Raw genomic sequence first — 18,987 nt, 5'->3', positions numbered from 1 at the left:
GCCAATTCAATTACACGTTGGTAGATCGATCACGTGTTCGTCGTTGTATAGAGCTTTTTATTACTGCAGAAGTGCTCGGATCTTTGTGGTGGACGTTTTGTTTCTTTGAGAAGAAGGCAACCACTTCATTTGGAATATATTCAAAGCAGTGAGGTCAGTGGGTCTCTTGCATGCGAAGGCCACCTTTTCATGTATGCAGGAACGGAACAGGACGAATAAAATGCCGAGGTACACTAACAAATAGAAGCTTTATTTAAAGGGCTCCTTATATACTTTAATCTTTTCAACAGATTTACAACTTTATGCTACGGCGGCCAAACACTGTTGGGTTGAGGTGGCTTTGACAGACAAATATTTTATTTAATTACAGAATCCTCAACCGAACATTATTTAGCACATTATATAATATTTAAATAAAAAATATTTTTTGAGATCATACTTTAATAGATCACAGGTGTTATAAATAATATATCTATTTTTATTATCTCAAAATAGTTTCATCTTTTACAAAAAGCAGAATTGAGATCTTGCAACTCTGTTTGTCTCAAAATAGCTTCCCCTGAATTTAAAATAAAGCAAAAAATCAAGTACTGCTTTCCTACACCTGAATCTCCAAATTCTTTATTTGTTGACAAACGGGCAAAGCTGCCAAAAATTAATATTCTGCAAAAATTGCCAAAAATATTTTGTACTTAATTTTTTCTTTGGATTACAGTTACTCATTCCAATGATAGTACTTCTTAAATGAACCAAGTGAGAAACAATATTCCCAACTTCCCATTTTCTTACTTAAATTATTTTTTCACAATCTTGTACCAATTAATTCAACTCATATTTTACACGGACTATACTGGTCATACCAGCAAGCCAACCTTGAAACCAGAAAATTTATAAAACATGTTTACAGCACTATCGACATACGGTTTTTCTAACACAAATCTCAAATTTAGAAAAAAGATTTAGTTATATTTAGTCAACAAATTAAAAATTAAATTGCACTAGTTTATTGACTAAATAACCCGTATTCTAAGTACAAATAGATCAACAAAAATTGGAATTTCTTGTTAATTTAATTGTACGCTCTAATTCCGTGTTGACATAACTTACTATAACGAAACTTTTACATTGTATATACAGTATGTTCACATAGATAGTGCAGAAAAACCTTTATAAACTCCTTCACCTTATTACGTATAAGCATACAATGAGTCACCATACATAACTCATGAAAAGCCAACAAAACCAAAATATTTTAGAGATCAAAAGAAAGAAAAAAATCAACTTTACAAAATAAATACAAACAAAAATAATAATTCACTGTACAATATCTAAGTTAATTTTTAAAACAACTTGTACTTAAATAAAATTTCGAGATCGAAAATTTGTAAAGAGAAGTGGGGATGAGGCACAGAATTATTTTAACTTGAACAATATTCGGTCAGCTTCGGTATTTTCTTCGGCCTTTCTGCAGGTGAGTCCTTCAAGCATACCACCGGTCGTTTCGATTTGACCATGTAATCTGTAAACAAAAAAAACATCTTGTTAGTTCGTTATCACATCACGAACAAAGTACAAATAAATAAAATTAAATCGGCAATAAAAAAATTAACATTCGCGGATAAGCTTATTCCCGCCAAATTTAAGCGATTGTTAGTGAACCCACTGTATTACGATGTTGTCTGTCACAACGATAAAAAAAAACAATCGCGTTGGAACCGTGATAAGTGACACTAGCGGATGCTGTACTATATTCCACTACGCAATAACATGATGTAGTAGTGATACACAACCCAAGGTTACTTTTTATCACTGTTAAAATGTACCACATAGCGCTTAATTCGTCGACCTTCATTAGGCGAAACTGGGGCAACAAATTACGCACATTAAACTGTTTGTTTTGCTTTGAGCTCATGGGAACGTTGCCGGAGCTGGAATGGACCGAAAAAATACGAGCGAAATATGCCTGTCGTAGTCGAGACCACTAAAAATCGCGAGAAAATCGAGCTTCTGGTAGCTGTTATGGATTGGTTTCTGGTTTAGCAGCGAATAATTACGAGATATGACTTCTATTCAAGCTTCGCACACGTGTTCACAGAAAGCAAGCGTCAATCAATTGGTATTCATGTCGCGGCACGCCTCGATCTATCTCGCTTCGTTCGAAGACAATTTCATATACCGCAGATGTTCAATCCAACGCTTTTGGGGTCAATTAATATCTATCAAGAGTTCAAATCTGAAGCATAAAAACACATCAATTTCGCGCTGTTTGCGTTACTTCGAACGCAACGATACCAATTCTCCTGATAAGTTTGGCAGAAACGTAAAATTGAAACCTGATCGATATCCGGGCACAATTTTTTTGTTGATTTATCTCCCCGACGGTAGGCCTGACGAAAAATTTGTAAGGAGCTTTTTTGTAAACGACGTAATTATGTACAACTTTTACTAACAACTTTTCTGGATAAAATTAATAAAGAAAAAGTTATGAGTGAAAAAATTAAAAATTTAGGGGACGAATACCTTTTGTGGTATTTTCGGTCCTAGACGAATTTACCATTGGATTTCACATTAATGTTTTAAAATGGGGTTGGGAGGGTGAAATGACAGTTGACAGAACTTCCCTCGCCCGTGAAGTATGGTCGAATAAATGTATGCGAAATGCAAACTATAATACCCCAGTCCCGAAAACTCAGTTCTCGATATACCCACAAAGAAAATGCACGGTTGCTTATTTTCGAAGGTAAAATTGAAACCCGATCAAGATGCAAGGGTCCTTATCTGACGGACAATAAAAATATGAATAAAATTATGGCAGCCAGTTTCGATAATCCAAAACTGGTCCACTGCGATGGTCAGTTGTAGAAATCTGCTCCGATTAATTGTGTGTGAGGGATTGTTCCTTTCTACTATTAAGCATGCCCTTTCCGCAAACCTTTATAACTGTCATTTTTGACGAACAACGTCCGTCAACAGTGCAAGAAGAGGGTCGCAGCACCCCTTCCTTTGTCCGAGATGCACCTCGAGCAACGTACCTCGATAAAGGTCACGCCACAAGTTAAAAACCCTCGGTATACCGGAGCAATCATGAATAATAATAATAATAAGCGCACAAAGCCAGTGCGCTACTACCAGCGTAACACGTGTCATACAGCCCAATTACTCGGGCCGTAGTTCTCACGAAAGCCAACGATGGTACCGCGTTCTCATGTGTTTGACCCATTTTACATCCGGGTTGAGGGGATTGGATTACTCGAGTGTACTCCGTCGAAACCGACACTAGAAGAAAAGCGCGTTCGCTTTCGGTTCCTGGTAGAGGCGAAGCCACCACATGCCCATTGTTTTTTGGGAACGCTCTGACGTCACCAACAAAAAGACTTTCCACAGATCAGTGCACTGGAAAATTGCGATCTTTCCGCATAACGGCGCACTCTTCGACGCTCTGCTCTCGAGGCCTGTCTGTCACAGTCCAGTTGAAGAATCGCATCTTTCTAACAGCAATCGACTTCCTTAACCGAGTGTTGTAGGAAATTTTTCTTTGTGCGGATGGAAGCGCGAAGTGAACGACCTGATGTGGCCGTTTGCTTGTAAACACAGAGTGCAGTGTACGCTGATGAGGTTTCTTCGGTGGCCCCCGGCGGACCCCGCTAGATACACTCCTATAATCTGATTTCAGGGAGGGACAGCGGAGCCCCATTATCTATCGGACCCAGGTTAACGCACCGATCAAGGTGAGCCGCCTCTTGTGCGTGTACTACGCATCAACCACGCACGTTTTTTGTTGGAGGCAGAGGGGCAAAAACGTCACTTCCTACCATCCATCCCTAAGAACACGATTCGTGATGAGACTTTAATGAGAGGAATCAGCTCGGTACAAGTTTGACTTGACCAGATCGAGATAATTTCTTTGTCCACCTCGTATTTTCAGGGGTTTTGACACCGCTGAAATTTCGGAAGATTTACCAGAGATTTATGGAAGGCGTCAGGTTTTTACAGACATTTGCATAGAATGGGAAGTTGACAGCAACCAAATCGTCGGCAAATATTTACAACGGTGTTTGGTATGTTCATAAATATTAAAATTAATATTTTTTCCTGCAATCGAATTTTTAGAATGGAAAGATTGGGTGTGAATCGGTGGTATACTTGTTTGTCCAACTGGTTTCTGACGCAAGCGCGTGAATTTTGGCAGCAAAAAATATACAAGCGTCGGTCTCATTTTGCCTAACCAGAAAAGTTATGTAAGATTCAATTTCAAAATTTTGGATACTTAACTAGGTACCTGCAATTTATAGTCATCGAAAAAAATCCAGCTCTTTAGACATTAAACATGTAACGTTTATGATGTAGAAACGACTGTTTTGAACGTTAAAAAAAAATCCATCCAATATACTCACACAACAAGGTTGTTTCAAATTTCGAAAAATTCGGTCAAATGATTATGGATTTTTGAAACTTAAGTCTGTTGTGACTTCAAAATTCATGGTTGCTGTAGCAACGTTGTCGTTTGATAATCATTCAAATTTAGGTCAGTATTGTCGTTTTACAAATTACCTCCCACTGATACAAAAAAATTACATCAACTACTAAAACTGTCTAACGACTTTATGATGTCATTTCTTGAAGTATTTAGGGCGGAGTGGAACTAATGGAAGGTTCGCTGTAAACGGCACTTTTACTATGCAAAAATTTGTAAGAATATTAAAAATAATAATAATAATTAATACAGAAAAACAACACATGTTTAAAAATAATGAACAAGATGCTAGCAAACTCTGCATACAAAAAATCAATGAACTACTTTTTTCAATAAAATTTGATAGTTTTTCATAGTGCTCGTAGAGTCTTCATAAAAATTATTACTAAAAAGATTTACACACACAATTTTTACACCTATTTTGAAAATAGAGGGATCAAACTAGGTTTATGTAGTGCTATTTTTGTAAACAGGACACAAAGTTGTCACAAAATTTATTAATTAAATTATAAAATTATATAAAAATATTTCATTAATGAAAATTAAGCAAACTGCTATACCGGGTGTCTGGAAAATGGCGGATTAACTCTCCGCGACGCTCTTAACAACCAACTGGTGAGTTTGGGAAAAATAGTAAAAAAAAATTCTTTTCCCCATTCTGGAAGAGACTCTTGGGTACCCATGCTGTATTATTTTGGGAGCCCATAGAGATTTTTTTTTGTAAATTATTTAAAACAATTTTGGGGGACTTCGGTGTTCTATTTTGGCAAATTCTAACCTGACCTGTTTTTGATTTAATTTTGAAACCCCGTTTTTTTTTTAATTTAAAACAATCTTAAGGTTCTAGGTATTGCCGTGTGGAAAGAATCTGGAACTAGCCCCGCCCACCCGCCCTTTCTTTTCTTAGAGAGTATCTCAATTGCCAAAATCAGTCTTATCTGGGAAGCTACTAGCCCCGCCCGCCCACCCACCCTCTTTTATCTTAGAGGGTATCTAATTTGCCAAAATCAGTCTTATCTTGGCAGCTACTAACCCCGCCCACCCACCCTCTCTTTTTTTAGAGGGTATGTCATTGCCAAAATCAGTTTTATCTTAGCACGGACTAATGATTAACTTTTACAAAAAACAAAATGATCAAAATTTGGAAACATTACGAGCTTACTTATATGCACAAGGCAGGTATTTTGAACATCTTCTCTTATTTATGAAAAATAAGAGCTTGTTTTATTAATAATAATGGACAACGATTAATGACTACTGGTTGTTATGGTTAATGTCCTAAAAAAATCAATGGTGGATTTTAGTCACCATCGTTACTAAGAAATCAAGAGGTATTCACACATTAGGTGCGCGTACTATTGCTAATTTTACTTTTATAAAATTACGTTTTTTTTTGTAACCTACATCATAAAAGAACTTTTTTTTGAGACTAGGGAAACCCCCGTACATAATGTACATTTTCCAGACACCCGGTATTTTTTTTTTTAATTTATTAAAAATATTTAAGGAATAATATAAAATAAAAAAGCAAATCATTTTTTTGGGTCGTTAATAATTCATATCGTTTCAAAAGACAAAAGTCTTAATAAAATTTACTGGTTGAATGATATCGAATCAAAAAATTGGTCGAAGGTTATTTAGACCTTCGAACTTCCCTCGCCTCTAAAGTACTGTCCAAAAATCCATCTTCTTTGAAAAACATAAAATTAGATTGTGTGATTTTTTTAAACCTTTATACATTAAAAAAATATATCGACCAATAGCAGTATATTGTAAGAACAAAAATCCCATGACGGATTCGAACGCATGAAACTTAGATGCCTCGGGCAAAACCTCAAGGCGGACTCATAAATCACAAGTACAAGAGTATATTATTTTATAAACCTAAAAACCTATTTGTTATGAAGAATTTTGAGGAGACACCATCACAATATGGTGGGAATAATTAGACACATTTTGGTGAGCGTTTACCATCTACCGGATATTCTTAAAATTTAACAACCATCGGTTTGGTAGCTCCGGAAATTATCAGTCTAAAAATTTCCTAGCATCTAACTGAATTTGATGTGTGCGACGGATACTAGACATAAATCCATAAAATTAAGTTTTCCAGGAGCACTACTTTTATTTCACCCAGTCGTAAAGTGGATGGATGAGAGACTTTATGTTCGTTCATTAAACTGAATGAAAATAAAATAGGTAGAAGATAAATTCTAAACCTATTTGAGAAGTCATAGGAGTGAAGAAATGTGACCTGCAGATGTATTTTCATCTGACGAAGATAGTGAGAGGCATTCGAACAATTTTTTATATATTTTTAGAACTACGAACATCTAATTTCATGTTTTCTTGATGTTTTGTAACCTTGGAGTATGCCGCCTGTCGTCTTTTGGCGATTTTATTAAACACATAATCTTCAGTCTCACCAACAAGTTGATAACATCATCCCAAAATGTTGCGAATTCCTATTTAAACACGTAGCATACTTTTATATCTGTGGTTTATGAAACCGCCTTCATTTTTAACCTTAGAAATTCAGATTTTTCAAACAAAAAAATCATAATTGTGTGACATTTTTGAGTTACAGTCCATTGAAATACGATTTTTTTGAAATTTCTCTTAATTTTACCGCTTTGGATAATTTTGCAAAATTCAAAAATTTAAAAGCAATTTTTTACGCACTAGAAACATTTAAAAGTAGACGATCTCACAATGTTTTGTAACATTTTAGAATTCTGGCCACGTATTTGAAATTCGCTGGTTTTATTGCATTTACGTAATAACCCAAAACCATAGAGATTAGAAAAAAAAAAAAAAAAAAACAATGGGGACGCCGTGGACGGCTCCCACACGCTATGCAAGTCAACCTGAGACATATCCATGTCACGTACACAAACTGAGCGTATTCTACTGGAGGTGGCGAGACCGGTTTTGCCTTCTTACCCACAGAGTAATCGAAAAATAAATTAAAGAACGGGCTCCACCACAAATCAAGACTCGGTCGCGTCATCGTCGATGGGCTGTGGGCGGTGGCCGCCGTACGTACAGTACCATGGACGTTTTGTTTTTGTCGTTTGCTAGTCACGGGCCAACGACCCGCATTCAGAGTCGATTTTAATTATGTATCCTGTCAAACGGTGCTACCTTACGTTTTCGGAGCACTCAGTCCTTCAGGCGTAAGAACCTTCGAAGATCCTCCGTCGATAACAAACACACCAAGGGCTACCGGGCCAAATTGATGGAAGCGAGGAAAAAAGACCCCTTCACACCCTTGCCCTGCGACCCAGACGAGGGTAACAACAATCAACTTCTGTCTAATATAAATCTGGGTACATTTATAAACACTGGAAGCCAGTCGCGGGCACGAGCGTAAACAACCGGCTGCACCCGTGATGGGAAAAAAAATCCACAGCCACATGGTACAAGTTTGCCACTGCAGAGAGCAGACACGCTATTTTTACACACACGTGCATCATGGGTGGATAAATCGCGGAGGAGGTAGATTTACAAGAACACGTCGCAAAATGAATGCACAAATTTCAAGCGAACTAACTAGACAGCCAGACTCAATTATGTACCTTTGCATTTGCATGGCGCTTACTCATCAGACCGAGCTAAATCGAAGCGTTTTCTGAAACTTGATATGAACGCAATCTTGTGTCATCGTATGTCAAGGCTGCGGGTAATTATCGCAAGGAATTTATGCAACTATTTCTAATTTTGTTCTAGCGTACGACCTACGGTCAACATGGATCGCGAGTACGCATTGTGGTTGCCAACAAGATTAACTAGTTTTTGCATTTATGCTCTTAATAATCTCCCTAGACCTTGTTGTAGTAGCTGACGCTGTCAATTATTACGGCTTCTGTCGTTCGTTACGTTTCGTTACCTTGGAACACTGATGCTGAAGAGGTGTGGTGGACGATTAGGATTACCAAATAGGGTTCTTGCATATTGTATGTAGGTAAACTCTGCAAAAGGAGCGAATGCAATGCACATTGGTTAAAAGAAACAAAAACCGCAACCATGTGGTGGTAGAGATCTTCCTGACTCTTTTTTAATTAAATGAGTTGTTCGCCAGGTGGGTTTGGTAGATATGCTAATCTTAGCTGTCACGTCTAATGCGTATTCGCTTAATGGAAAATCGGCGAACTCATTTCAAACATGAAGATATTAACAACGAATGTTTCAGCTGTTGCTTATGGCACCAAACTCCGCATTTAATAAGATAAGAAATGGATTTTTTCTTGCAATTAGTTTCAACATTAGGTAACTTTATTCAAATAGGCAATAGGCAGTAGGCCTTCAAATTTCTTGATTACATCTTTTGTTCTTTGTCGGCGCGGCTAAACAGGTCACTTATTCAGGTTTTTGGCTTAATAGCCAACAGAAACATCCACGCTAATGTCTGCAGAACAAACGCAGCGCCATCTAGTAGGTAATCTCAAAAACAAAAATAGGCATATTATCAATCTTATCGATACGAATGATTTCGTCTTAGAATTTGAAGCAATATCGTTCATGAACAGAGAAAAAGAATCAGGTACACGATGAAGACCCTGTGGAGCGCCTTACAATATATTGACATATAAAACAAGATTTATTTACAAACATCATTACTTTTAACACGAATTTCTCACTATTAGAAGTGTAAATTCTTGGTTTAATTAGTGAAAGCCATAATGAGATGCTAACGATGTCTAAATTATAACAATAAATAAAAATAGTATTATCAAAAGATGGAATATACATTTTTTAAACTGACACTCAATACGGTTACTACAACAATGTTTGAAATGGTAAACATTGGTTTCCATGGTGTTGTTTTTCACTTGGCTTTCGTTGATTAGCTTAGATTGTCCTTGCGTTAAAATCTGACCTACTCCTATCTTTTGCACTACTTTTTATCCACTTGTAGTTACATTACGACATTGATTATTATTATATGCTATACTATATTATATCCTTACCACTAATTTTAGAAATTATCTTGAAGCTCCCCATCACGAAAACAGAAACACATTGAAATTTTCCAATGCAAAATGTACAGGTATACAGTATAAACAAAGAGAAGTGAAGGCCGAATTTTAGAAAAATTTGCGCCAATTTGATTACTGATTTGCTTCATGAAAACATTGACCATTTTTTGGAATTTAGAGTCACATTATATTCAACACTTATTAGCAGTCATGCTGTCTTGCTTCGGTCAAACTATACATTTTAATATTCCCGCCTTTTTTGCAGGTAGTCCGTTAAAAGATTTTATTTGCATTTAGATAAATCCTATAAACCGTATTCTATAGAAAGCTTATTGTTGAAGCTCAGCCGATAAGAGAGAATGCAAACTACTACTACTCTTGTTTATTTTCGGCAAAAGTGCGGATCAAACGAAATAAAAGTTTATAGCCGGTACATCGATAGTACTGCTTTTCCCTTTTCCCGAAAGACGATTTTTTATGTGATTTCAAAATAAATCCGCATAGTCAGAAGGCAAGAACCAGCTCATCGTGGTATACATTTTCCATTTACCTTCACCATCAAAAGACAAAGCCCATGTGTAAAATGGTACTAATTTTGCACTGGAGACAGCTTCAGGTTGCAAGTGACACTTTTTCGGTTTCCCACGATTTTATTTTTTCGGGTTGTTAGTTCCGTTTCAAGTTTGTCTTGGAAATTTTGATCCGAATACCCAACGTTAAACAAAGGATCCTGTTGACAGTCATCTAAATCTGGCAACAACTGTTAGATCCTGTTCATGTAGCATTTATAAACGCTACTTCGCGTTCATAAGTTACAAGTCGGATCCTGATACGATAAAATAAATTCTCGCGCTCGATTAAGATCTTTATCAAATGCTCTTTGCAACCTTGTTCGTTTGTCATTGGTGTCCGCTTACGCCTCTAAGTCTTCGCTCGTAATCAATCTCGTCGACCAACAAGGATCTCTTTCCAAAATCTGAAAAATTAATTCTTTTCTTGTTTTTGACTCGTTATCGATGGTACTCGCATTGGGCGCCAATACGATCTATGGCAGTGTTCTCAGTGCCGATGAGAAAACATTACCCAGTGAGGACGACGCCAAAAGAAATCCCCAATCTTCGGCTTCAGTAGTTCTCTTCATAATAGCCGCTAGGTGTACTTTCGACTTTAGGGTACGAACTGCAGGAGTGTCGGTCAGTCAGGTGTGAAGTGGAAACAAGTTAACAGAGTGTTTCCTTTAATTCGAATGCATTAGCGTTTGAATCAAAGGCAGTGGCGTAGTATGGGTGTTTAAACTATGATACATTAATGAATTCAGAACAACGCATTTATATGGTGTCGAAAAATATACAATTTAGTTTCTTACCGTGTTGCTGGTTTTATCTATATTTATTTTAATGTAGAGAAATTATTACAAATAAAGTTCCCTAATCAAACTTAATAATTTTTGCAGAGACAGGGGATTTGAACTTTTCTAGCAAACATAAATTTATTAGACTAGTATTATACCGTGTCCAATAGAGAATAAAACGAATTAGAGTTGGCTCTGAAATCTAAGTCATCACATCGTTTTATCAGTCTCAAAAGTGAAACATGAATGTAAACACCCAGTGACAAAACGTAATTAGTTAAAGGTTACATTAACACCAGTTTACGTCAAGCTGAGAGCAATAGTAAGTAGTTACCGTTAAGCATTCAAAGATTTCACATGAATGAGATAGACTGATTTGGTTTTTTGATCTTGCTTTTCAGCATTGATACTTTTGTCCGCTTTGAGTATCTATAAAATAAAGGTACCGGATATCAATGCCTACATTTCTTAATTATAATTAAAATACTAGAAAAATATAAACAAGTTGATTTGTATAGGCTTTTCCTAAAATGGTACAAATTTTGAATTGATAAGTTTATTTCCAAAGTATTTGCTTTGATATTTGAACAGAATCGATTATAAATACATTGATAGCACATTACAGTTGTTGACAAGTTAATACCTACAAAGTGCAAAAATTGTTTAACACTTAATTAATTGCATAATTTTAGTTGCATGAACCTACCATTCATTAGGCAACTATTGTTCATACTTAAAAAACATTCATGTTGAGGTAGACACGATTGCGCCAACTTGTTTATTCATGCGAGGCGACGTTGCCATTGCGATGCAAAAATTATTCCTAGTGTGTATGTAGTACCGTTAATCAAGCCAAGCCTCATATCCTCATTTCTACACGGTAGAAGATAACACGGTTCAATGTTTACAAATAATTACTATAAACAAACTCCAATAATGTGTACTCAATCGATTCCAAGAAAAAAAACATTAAACGAATTTGCGACATCGTACATATTTAAAATTAGATCCAGCACGAGCAGCTGGTTGGGGGTAGTAGACAGATGCTCGAAACCGTTCGACACATTACGAGGTCGAGGGTTCACGTACGGGGGTGCTCTACTGTCATGATATATTGGAAGGGGGTGTTCCCAACGGTTATTTTCGACTGCAACAAAACCAAAACACGTCTTCTCCCTGTCACAGACACCGCCACCAGTTTAATTACAATGTAAAACGAATGTTATATGAAAACCGTGCTCGTGCAGCAACGATAAAAACAAAAACTCATAAATTAAATGAAATTAATCGCTGATTCATAAAATTAGTCATTCATTAAATCGTTCTTTATCGCGTCATGTTTTTTAATTTAATTTAACGTCTAATTACAGGTTGCGTTTTGATTTAAGTTGCAAGAAACGAGTTTCTTTATTGTTTAAATACCCACATGACGTTGCATGCACGTAGGTAGCTGTCAAAAAAATCTGAGCTATTGGCGACAGTTTTCTTAGTACTTCCTTACTAAATTGTGCTTTAGGAGATAAACAAGTGTCTGGAGGCAAGCGGCATCACTTTACGACGGCGCTTCAAAATTGTGTTAATAAATACATAAAGAGATCAAACACATATCACGTTATTTTGACTAGTTTTTATAGTGTCTTAGTCAACTTATCTGAAGGCGGTCATGTGATAAAAATATTTGTCGCGATGTTACTGCACAATGTAGTTTATAATTGTACTATTTTATTAGTTTGTAATTTCGTAATAGCGTTAAATTCAAAACAGAACGTTCTCTGTAAATAACCAAAGATGTATGGTTGTAATATGTGTTGCCTATACAACCGGGATTACCACAAGTTATAAAATGTGCTTTCCAAATACTATCAACAAAATATTACCATAATTATAATCTTAATTAACGATCCGTTATCAACAAATCTATACAAAAGCACACATAGCGTCTACATTACTGGACATTTCCTACTGTATTAAATGCTATTAAATTTGTCATTAGACTTAGCTTTTACCGTATATCAAAATTTCAAACAATAAGTAGTTTTTGTTTTGCAATTAGGGCAGCTTACTGAAATTCTAAGTACGGGATATCATGTTTAGTGAACTAAAACCAAATCCAACTACCTTTCAATATATATTTCTACATAATTCATATCCTTCCAAAATTTCCAAGTTCCGTATCTAGTATATCAACCACTTCGATTTTTTATTTTTTATGAGATAAGATATACAAAACTTAGTCATCTTTTTAACAATAGATACACATATGCATCACATTTGACAGTCTGATAATACTTGTTTTAATGGACAAGGCAACAAATGTCAACGCCTACTTAACCAAATAACGATACACGCTTTTTGGCATGTTCAGACTTCGATAACATAAATATGACACTTCGGTATACACTGATCGCTTGATTTATGTGAGTATGCAACCAAATATAAATCACCTTCATTAATTGAGAACACAATAGTTACTTAAAGCAAGGCCCTACAACTGTGATCTAGTGAACCAATTCAAGACTTAGCATGCTTAATGTACATAAAATATTACGTAATTGTAACTCAAACTGCAATAAATCTTTTCCAGAGCAAGTTTACAGTTCCGACTGTCAAATACGACAAAGTATACAAATGTGTATGACTACTTGCTATTGGAGAAAATTTTTTACAACTTATGGGGTTGGTCTCTGTCGATTTTCGTTCAACATTTTTCCCAGAATTTTGAAGATACGGATTGCCTTTACAACAAGCGACGCTTTCGCACGTGCATTTGATTACGAGGGCGTTGATCCTCGAAAATGTGGCAACAATGCACCCCAACCACGAACAAAAATAAACGAAATAAAACAACACCAAATTACCAGATATACGAGTAAAACGGCAAATATTGACATAGCCATTTTGTAATAGTAGTATGACGCAAAATACTGTTGCAAATTAACTCACCGGTGATATGGGTCTGTTTTGGAACCTTCGTTTTAGCTTGGATCTCAGAACGGGCGGCTGGTTCGATCGGCTGAAAGTAGTACGCTGAAGACTCCACGACCTCTGCAGATTTGCGTTTTCTGTTAACCCGAATGGGGGATGCCGAATGCCAGATGTAGTCCCCATTGGGGTCCAGCGTGGTTTCGTCCTGGAAGTTGAAGTTCCATTTGGTGCAGCCCCTCTTGAACTCGATGTTCAAGTGGTTCTGGATGAAGGTCTTCGCGTCCTCCGGGTCCACCGGTCCGAAGAGGCTTCTTTTAACTTTGGCGATGGGACTCCTGGTGACCAGTTTATAGTTCATTTTTATATTTTCCGCCTTGCAAACGCTCATACTCATTGTGCAGGCAACCAACTATACGCGAGTCAAGTCGAAGACGAAGCCACGCTCACTGGTGAGTACACAGCACTAATTTGTCAATTCGGGCGGGAAAAACGCTACGCAAACCGACTGCGTTCGACGTTGCAGTTCATCTAATGTCACTATTACGGGAAGTCACTGTGATTTTTTGGGAATTTCTGCGAAAAACTGGGAAAACTTCACAAACAAGTGCGGTGGCGCACAACACGTCCAAGCGCTTCGACGAATTCTACGCGACTGAAGCCGAAGTGTAAACGACGCCGCGTGAAACGCTATGGAATCGTGTTGGAACGTACCATAGCGGACAATAAGGGGAGGTCGCGCTCAAATTTGAAAACGCTGGATGCATGCACTGTTTACACGATTTTTTGATTTGCACCGTGTAGATTCTTGCACTGATAGACGAGGCAAGGCAACAGTGGACGCGTCATATACAGGGTGACTGCTAATGGGCTGTTTATCTCTTTGCGTTTATGAGACTTAACTTAACATTATGACACGTACCGCTAGAAAGTGAAAGCATCGCAACAACACAATAACGACGTGCAAAACTCCTGCTACTGTTGACGATTTTGTTTGTGTTTATTATTACTGGAGTCCTTGCGCGTTTTCGCTGCACTTTGAACGCATCTCCTGCATTTTTATCGGGTGCGTTGGAACTTTTCTCAGGCGGGATGGTGTCAAAAAAGTTTCAGCACTACTGTGGACATGTTATGTAACTATGCAAAAATAAAAACTATGCAATAAGTTCAAGTGGGTATTTTTTTAACAGGATACAACATACTCGAGTTTGGCTGCCAATAAGAGTACAGTCTATCTAACCCCAATACCCCAATTACCTTGTTGTCACGGTGATGCTTAGTAACAGCGACTGTCGAAATTTTTTAATTGACTAAAGGGTTGGTATAACTAGTTTTTTCTCTGAAGTGTTAGCAATTGTTGCTTATTGATACTGAAATAATTTTGATAAATGTCATTAGAAAAGTTAAAGCAAACATTTGGATACTAATACTTTTGACTAACAAAACTGTTTATTTACATTATTTACTTATATCAAAACAATTAAGTACCTATATAATACACACATTATTTTGTTGTATTAAAATACAAAACCTGTCGTTACCAGATGATTACGATAATAATAGTTTATTACTTTACATACGTATATTATTCAATTTAAGTGATTTATTCGAAAAAAAATAAGAAAATTGACATGTAATAAAATTCAGTCTAGAAACAACAATATCGGAAGTGCTATAAGCTGTAACAAATCGAACTAAAAAACTCACCGTAGCCATCAACATTTGTCAGCTAAAGTAACTATTTGTTTTTTTTTCGTTTCTGACAGAATCGTACTATGGTCAAATTTGTGACGTTCAAAAATAAATATTTTTCTGACGACCTTTCATACACTTTTTCCTCAGGTTTTGAACTAATTTTGATTGATTAGTTAAAGTGAAATCCCATGTATATTTTTATGAATAATAATTATTGTATAATTAAATAAAATATTGCAATTTAAGGTATAATGTAATTTTAATATAAACACGTGGCAAAAAAGTAAAGCTATCCATTACTCCCCCTCATGAACAAAGTTATCATTGAATAAACTTTCACAACAACGCTTGAACAGGTCACAAATATTTATCGACTTTATTTGCATATTACTAACAAATTTGGGATTTTCTTGTCAGTGGTAAAATGCCGTCATCAATATAATTTTTAATCAAAAGCCTTATTTGTTGATGCTAGTATAAGATGTAGTTGATGTTATCAATCTGAAAGCCAAACATTCTTAAAATAATTCTTAAAACAGAACCCATGTGAAAAATAGTTTCAGTATACGTTTTTTAAATATTTGTAGATTAACTGTGGTGCCTTTAGTCATTTCCACTATAACTATACCGGGTGTCTGGAAAATGACGGATTAACTCTTCATACGTTATGTACGGGGGTTTCGGAAGTCTCAAAAAAATAATAAAATACATATGTATTTAATCAATGTACCTGCTAAGATAAGAGTAATTTTGGCAAATGAGATACCCTCTAAGAAAAGAGAGGGCGGCTGGGCGGGGCTAGTACCTGCTAAGATAAGATTTATTTTGACAAATGAAATACGAAGAGAAGACAGGGAGGATGGTCAGGACTAGTACCTGCTAAAATAAGACCGATTTTGGCAAATGACATACACTCTAAGAAAAGAGGAGGCGGGTGGGTCGGGTAAGTAAGTTAAGAGTGATTTTGGCAAATGGCATATTCTCTAAGAAAATAGTGGGCAGGTGACTGGGTCTAGTACCTGCTAAGATAAGACTGATTTTAGCAAACGACGTATCCTCTAAGAAATTTTATTAAATTATTATAAGAAAAGTCACTAGAGGCTCCAAAGCACTTTCAAATTCTTTCCAAACAGGAGTACCTAGAACCTGAAGAGTGAAGATTCTTTTTAAATGAAAAAAAAACGGGGTCACAAAATGAAGTCAAAAACAGGTCAGGGCAGAGTTTTCCAAAAATAGGACACCAAAGTTCCCTAAAATTGTTTTAAAGAATCTACGAACAAATCTCGAAGGGTTCCTAAAATAATAGACCCTGGGTACCCAAGAGTCTCCCAAATTAAAAAAAACACGGCGCTCAAGACTTTTTCAAATTCATAAAAAATAAAACACTAAAAGCTCAACAGATTTTTTCAAGTTCATTCAGCAACAAAACACCAGATTCCTTTCAATTTATCCGAAAATAGAGCACCAAGGGACCTAAGGGAGTTATAATGATTTTAAAATTGATCCACCCACCCTCCCTTTTCTTAGAGGGTATTTCATTTGCCAAAATCAGTTTTATCTTAGCAGGTACTAGCCCCTCCCACCACCCTCTCTTTCTTTGGAGGATACGTCATTTGCTAAAATCAGTCTTATCTTACCAGGTACTAGCCCCACCCACTCGCCCTCTCTTTTGTTGGAGTGTATGCATTTGCCAAAATCGGTCTTATTTTAGCAGGTACTAACCCCGCCCACCCACCCTCTAGTTTCTTAGAGAGTATTTCATTAGCTAAAATTAGTATTATCTTAGCAGGTACTAGCCCCGCCCACTCGCCCTCTCTTTTCTTAGAGGGTACATGATTTGCCAAAATCATTTTTATCTTAGCAAGTACTGATGACTAACTTTTATAAAAAAAGATCAAAATTTGGAAACATTACGAGCTTACTTACATGCACAAGATCAGAATTTTGAACATTTTCTCTAGTGTTTAGTTGGTTATGTTTAAATGGATTTTTCTTTTGTTGGTCTTATTTTTGTTTATAATTTATAAATATCTCTTAAAATTTTTTTTGTTTATTTATTAATGAAAAATAACAGCTAGTTTTATTAATAATAATGCACAACGATTAATAACTCTTGGTTGTTATGGTTATTCTCCTAAAAAAAAAAATAAAAGGTGGATTTCAGTCACCATCTTTACTCAGAAATCAGAAAGTAAGCCGAAGGTATTCACGCATTAGGAGCGGGCAGTGTTGCCAGAGAACATAGAGAAGCGTCATAGTTTAAATTAAATGACGGGTGAGGACTCCTCGACTTATGTTGGCAACAGTGTTTGTTTCTAACTAGGAATAAAATTAACTAGAAAAAATGTCATAATGTTTTTAACGACGCGTTTTACATTCGACAAATTGACATTAGTCGTCTGAGAACTCGTTTGATCTACAGACCACAGCGCACTCAGGCCAATGTCAACTCTAAGCGTTCGGAAACGATTTGATTTATAAACCATGATGCGTCATCTGATACACATCCTAACCGGTTTCGACCATAATTTCTTGCTGTTTCAACTTTCGAATTCTCAGTTTTTCGAAATTTTAGTTTGGGGATTTTTCAGTTTACTCCTATTTATTATTCAATTTTTGGATTTTACAATTTCTCAATTTTTCAATTTCTCGGTTTCCAGTTTTTCTCTTCAATTTTACGATTTTTAAATATTTCAATTTTTCAATTTTTGATTTTTATAAACTCTTTATTTGTCGATTTTTCAATTAATTGATTTTTCAGGTTTTTTGGTTTTTCGGTTTTTCAATTTTTCTATTTTTTCAGGTTTGATTTTTCAACTTCACTTTTTTGATTCTTCGATTTCTCAATTTTTCAATTTTTTAATTTCTCAGTTTTTAGACATTTCAGTTTTGGGATTTTTCAGTTTACTTGTTATTCAATTTTTCGATCTTATGATTTTGCAGGTTTCTGATTGTTCAATTTTTCGATTTTTTTAAGGATTCGATATTTCGACTTAATTTTTTTGATTTTTCGATTTTTCAATTTTTCGATTCTTTGTATTCTCAATTTTTGGATATTTCAGTTTTGGGATTTTTCAGTTTTTCGATTCGTCAGTTTTTCTTTCATTTTTCAGTTTTAGGATTTTTCAATATTTCGATTCTTCAACTTTTCGATTTTTGACTCTTGGATTTTTCGATGTGTCGATTATTTTACTTTTCCGATTTTTCAATTTTTCGATTTTTAAATTTTAGATTTTTTAATTTTCAAAATTTTAGATTTTTCGATTTTTCGGTTCAGTTCTTCGATATTTCAATTTTCAAGTTTTCGAATTTTTCAAGTGTTTCGATTTCTTATTAATCTTTTGATTTTTCGACTTCCCGGTTTTAGATTTTCTGTTTTTCAATTGTCATTTTGTCAAATTTTCGATTTTTTAGTTTTTCAAATTTGACTTAAAAACTCTCAATTTATAGATTTTTCAATTAATCGATGTTTTGATTTTCCCATTTCTTGACTTTCGAGTGTTTCGATTTTCCTATTCTTCAATTCTTTAATTTTTTGATTTTTCAGGATTTGATTTTTCAGTTTT

At 35.6% G+C, this 18,987-nt stretch overlaps 1 protein-coding gene across 1 annotated transcript; it reads right to left on the bottom strand.

The window, feature by feature from the left end:
- Positions 1 to 229: 229 nt before the first annotated feature.
- Positions 230 to 14,402, bottom strand: LOC135128782 (uncharacterized). Its single transcript, XM_064055864.1, has 2 exons — positions 13,748 to 14,402; positions 230 to 1,519 (listed from the first exon to the last, which is right to left on the bottom strand). Exons 1-2 carry the CDS (start codon positions 14,121 to 14,123, stop codon positions 1,419 to 1,421), a joined length of 477 nt encoding a protein of 158 aa, XP_063911934.1. The 5' UTR covers positions 14,124 to 14,402; the 3' UTR covers positions 230 to 1,418.
- Between the last annotated feature and the right edge of the window lie 4,585 nt (positions 14,403 to 18,987).

Source organism: Zophobas morio, unplaced genomic scaffold (assembly GCF_036711695.1).
Source record: "Zophobas morio isolate AGI-343-1 ecotype UQ-CSIRO unplaced genomic scaffold, CSIRO_AGI_Zmor_V1 ptg000002l, whole genome shotgun sequence".
In the NCBI taxonomy this organism is placed as follows: Eukaryota; Metazoa; Arthropoda; class Insecta; order Coleoptera; family Tenebrionidae; genus Zophobas; species Zophobas morio.
The sequence above is the reverse complement of the archived record's forward strand: the minus strand, read 5'-3'. Positions and strand labels throughout refer to the sequence as shown.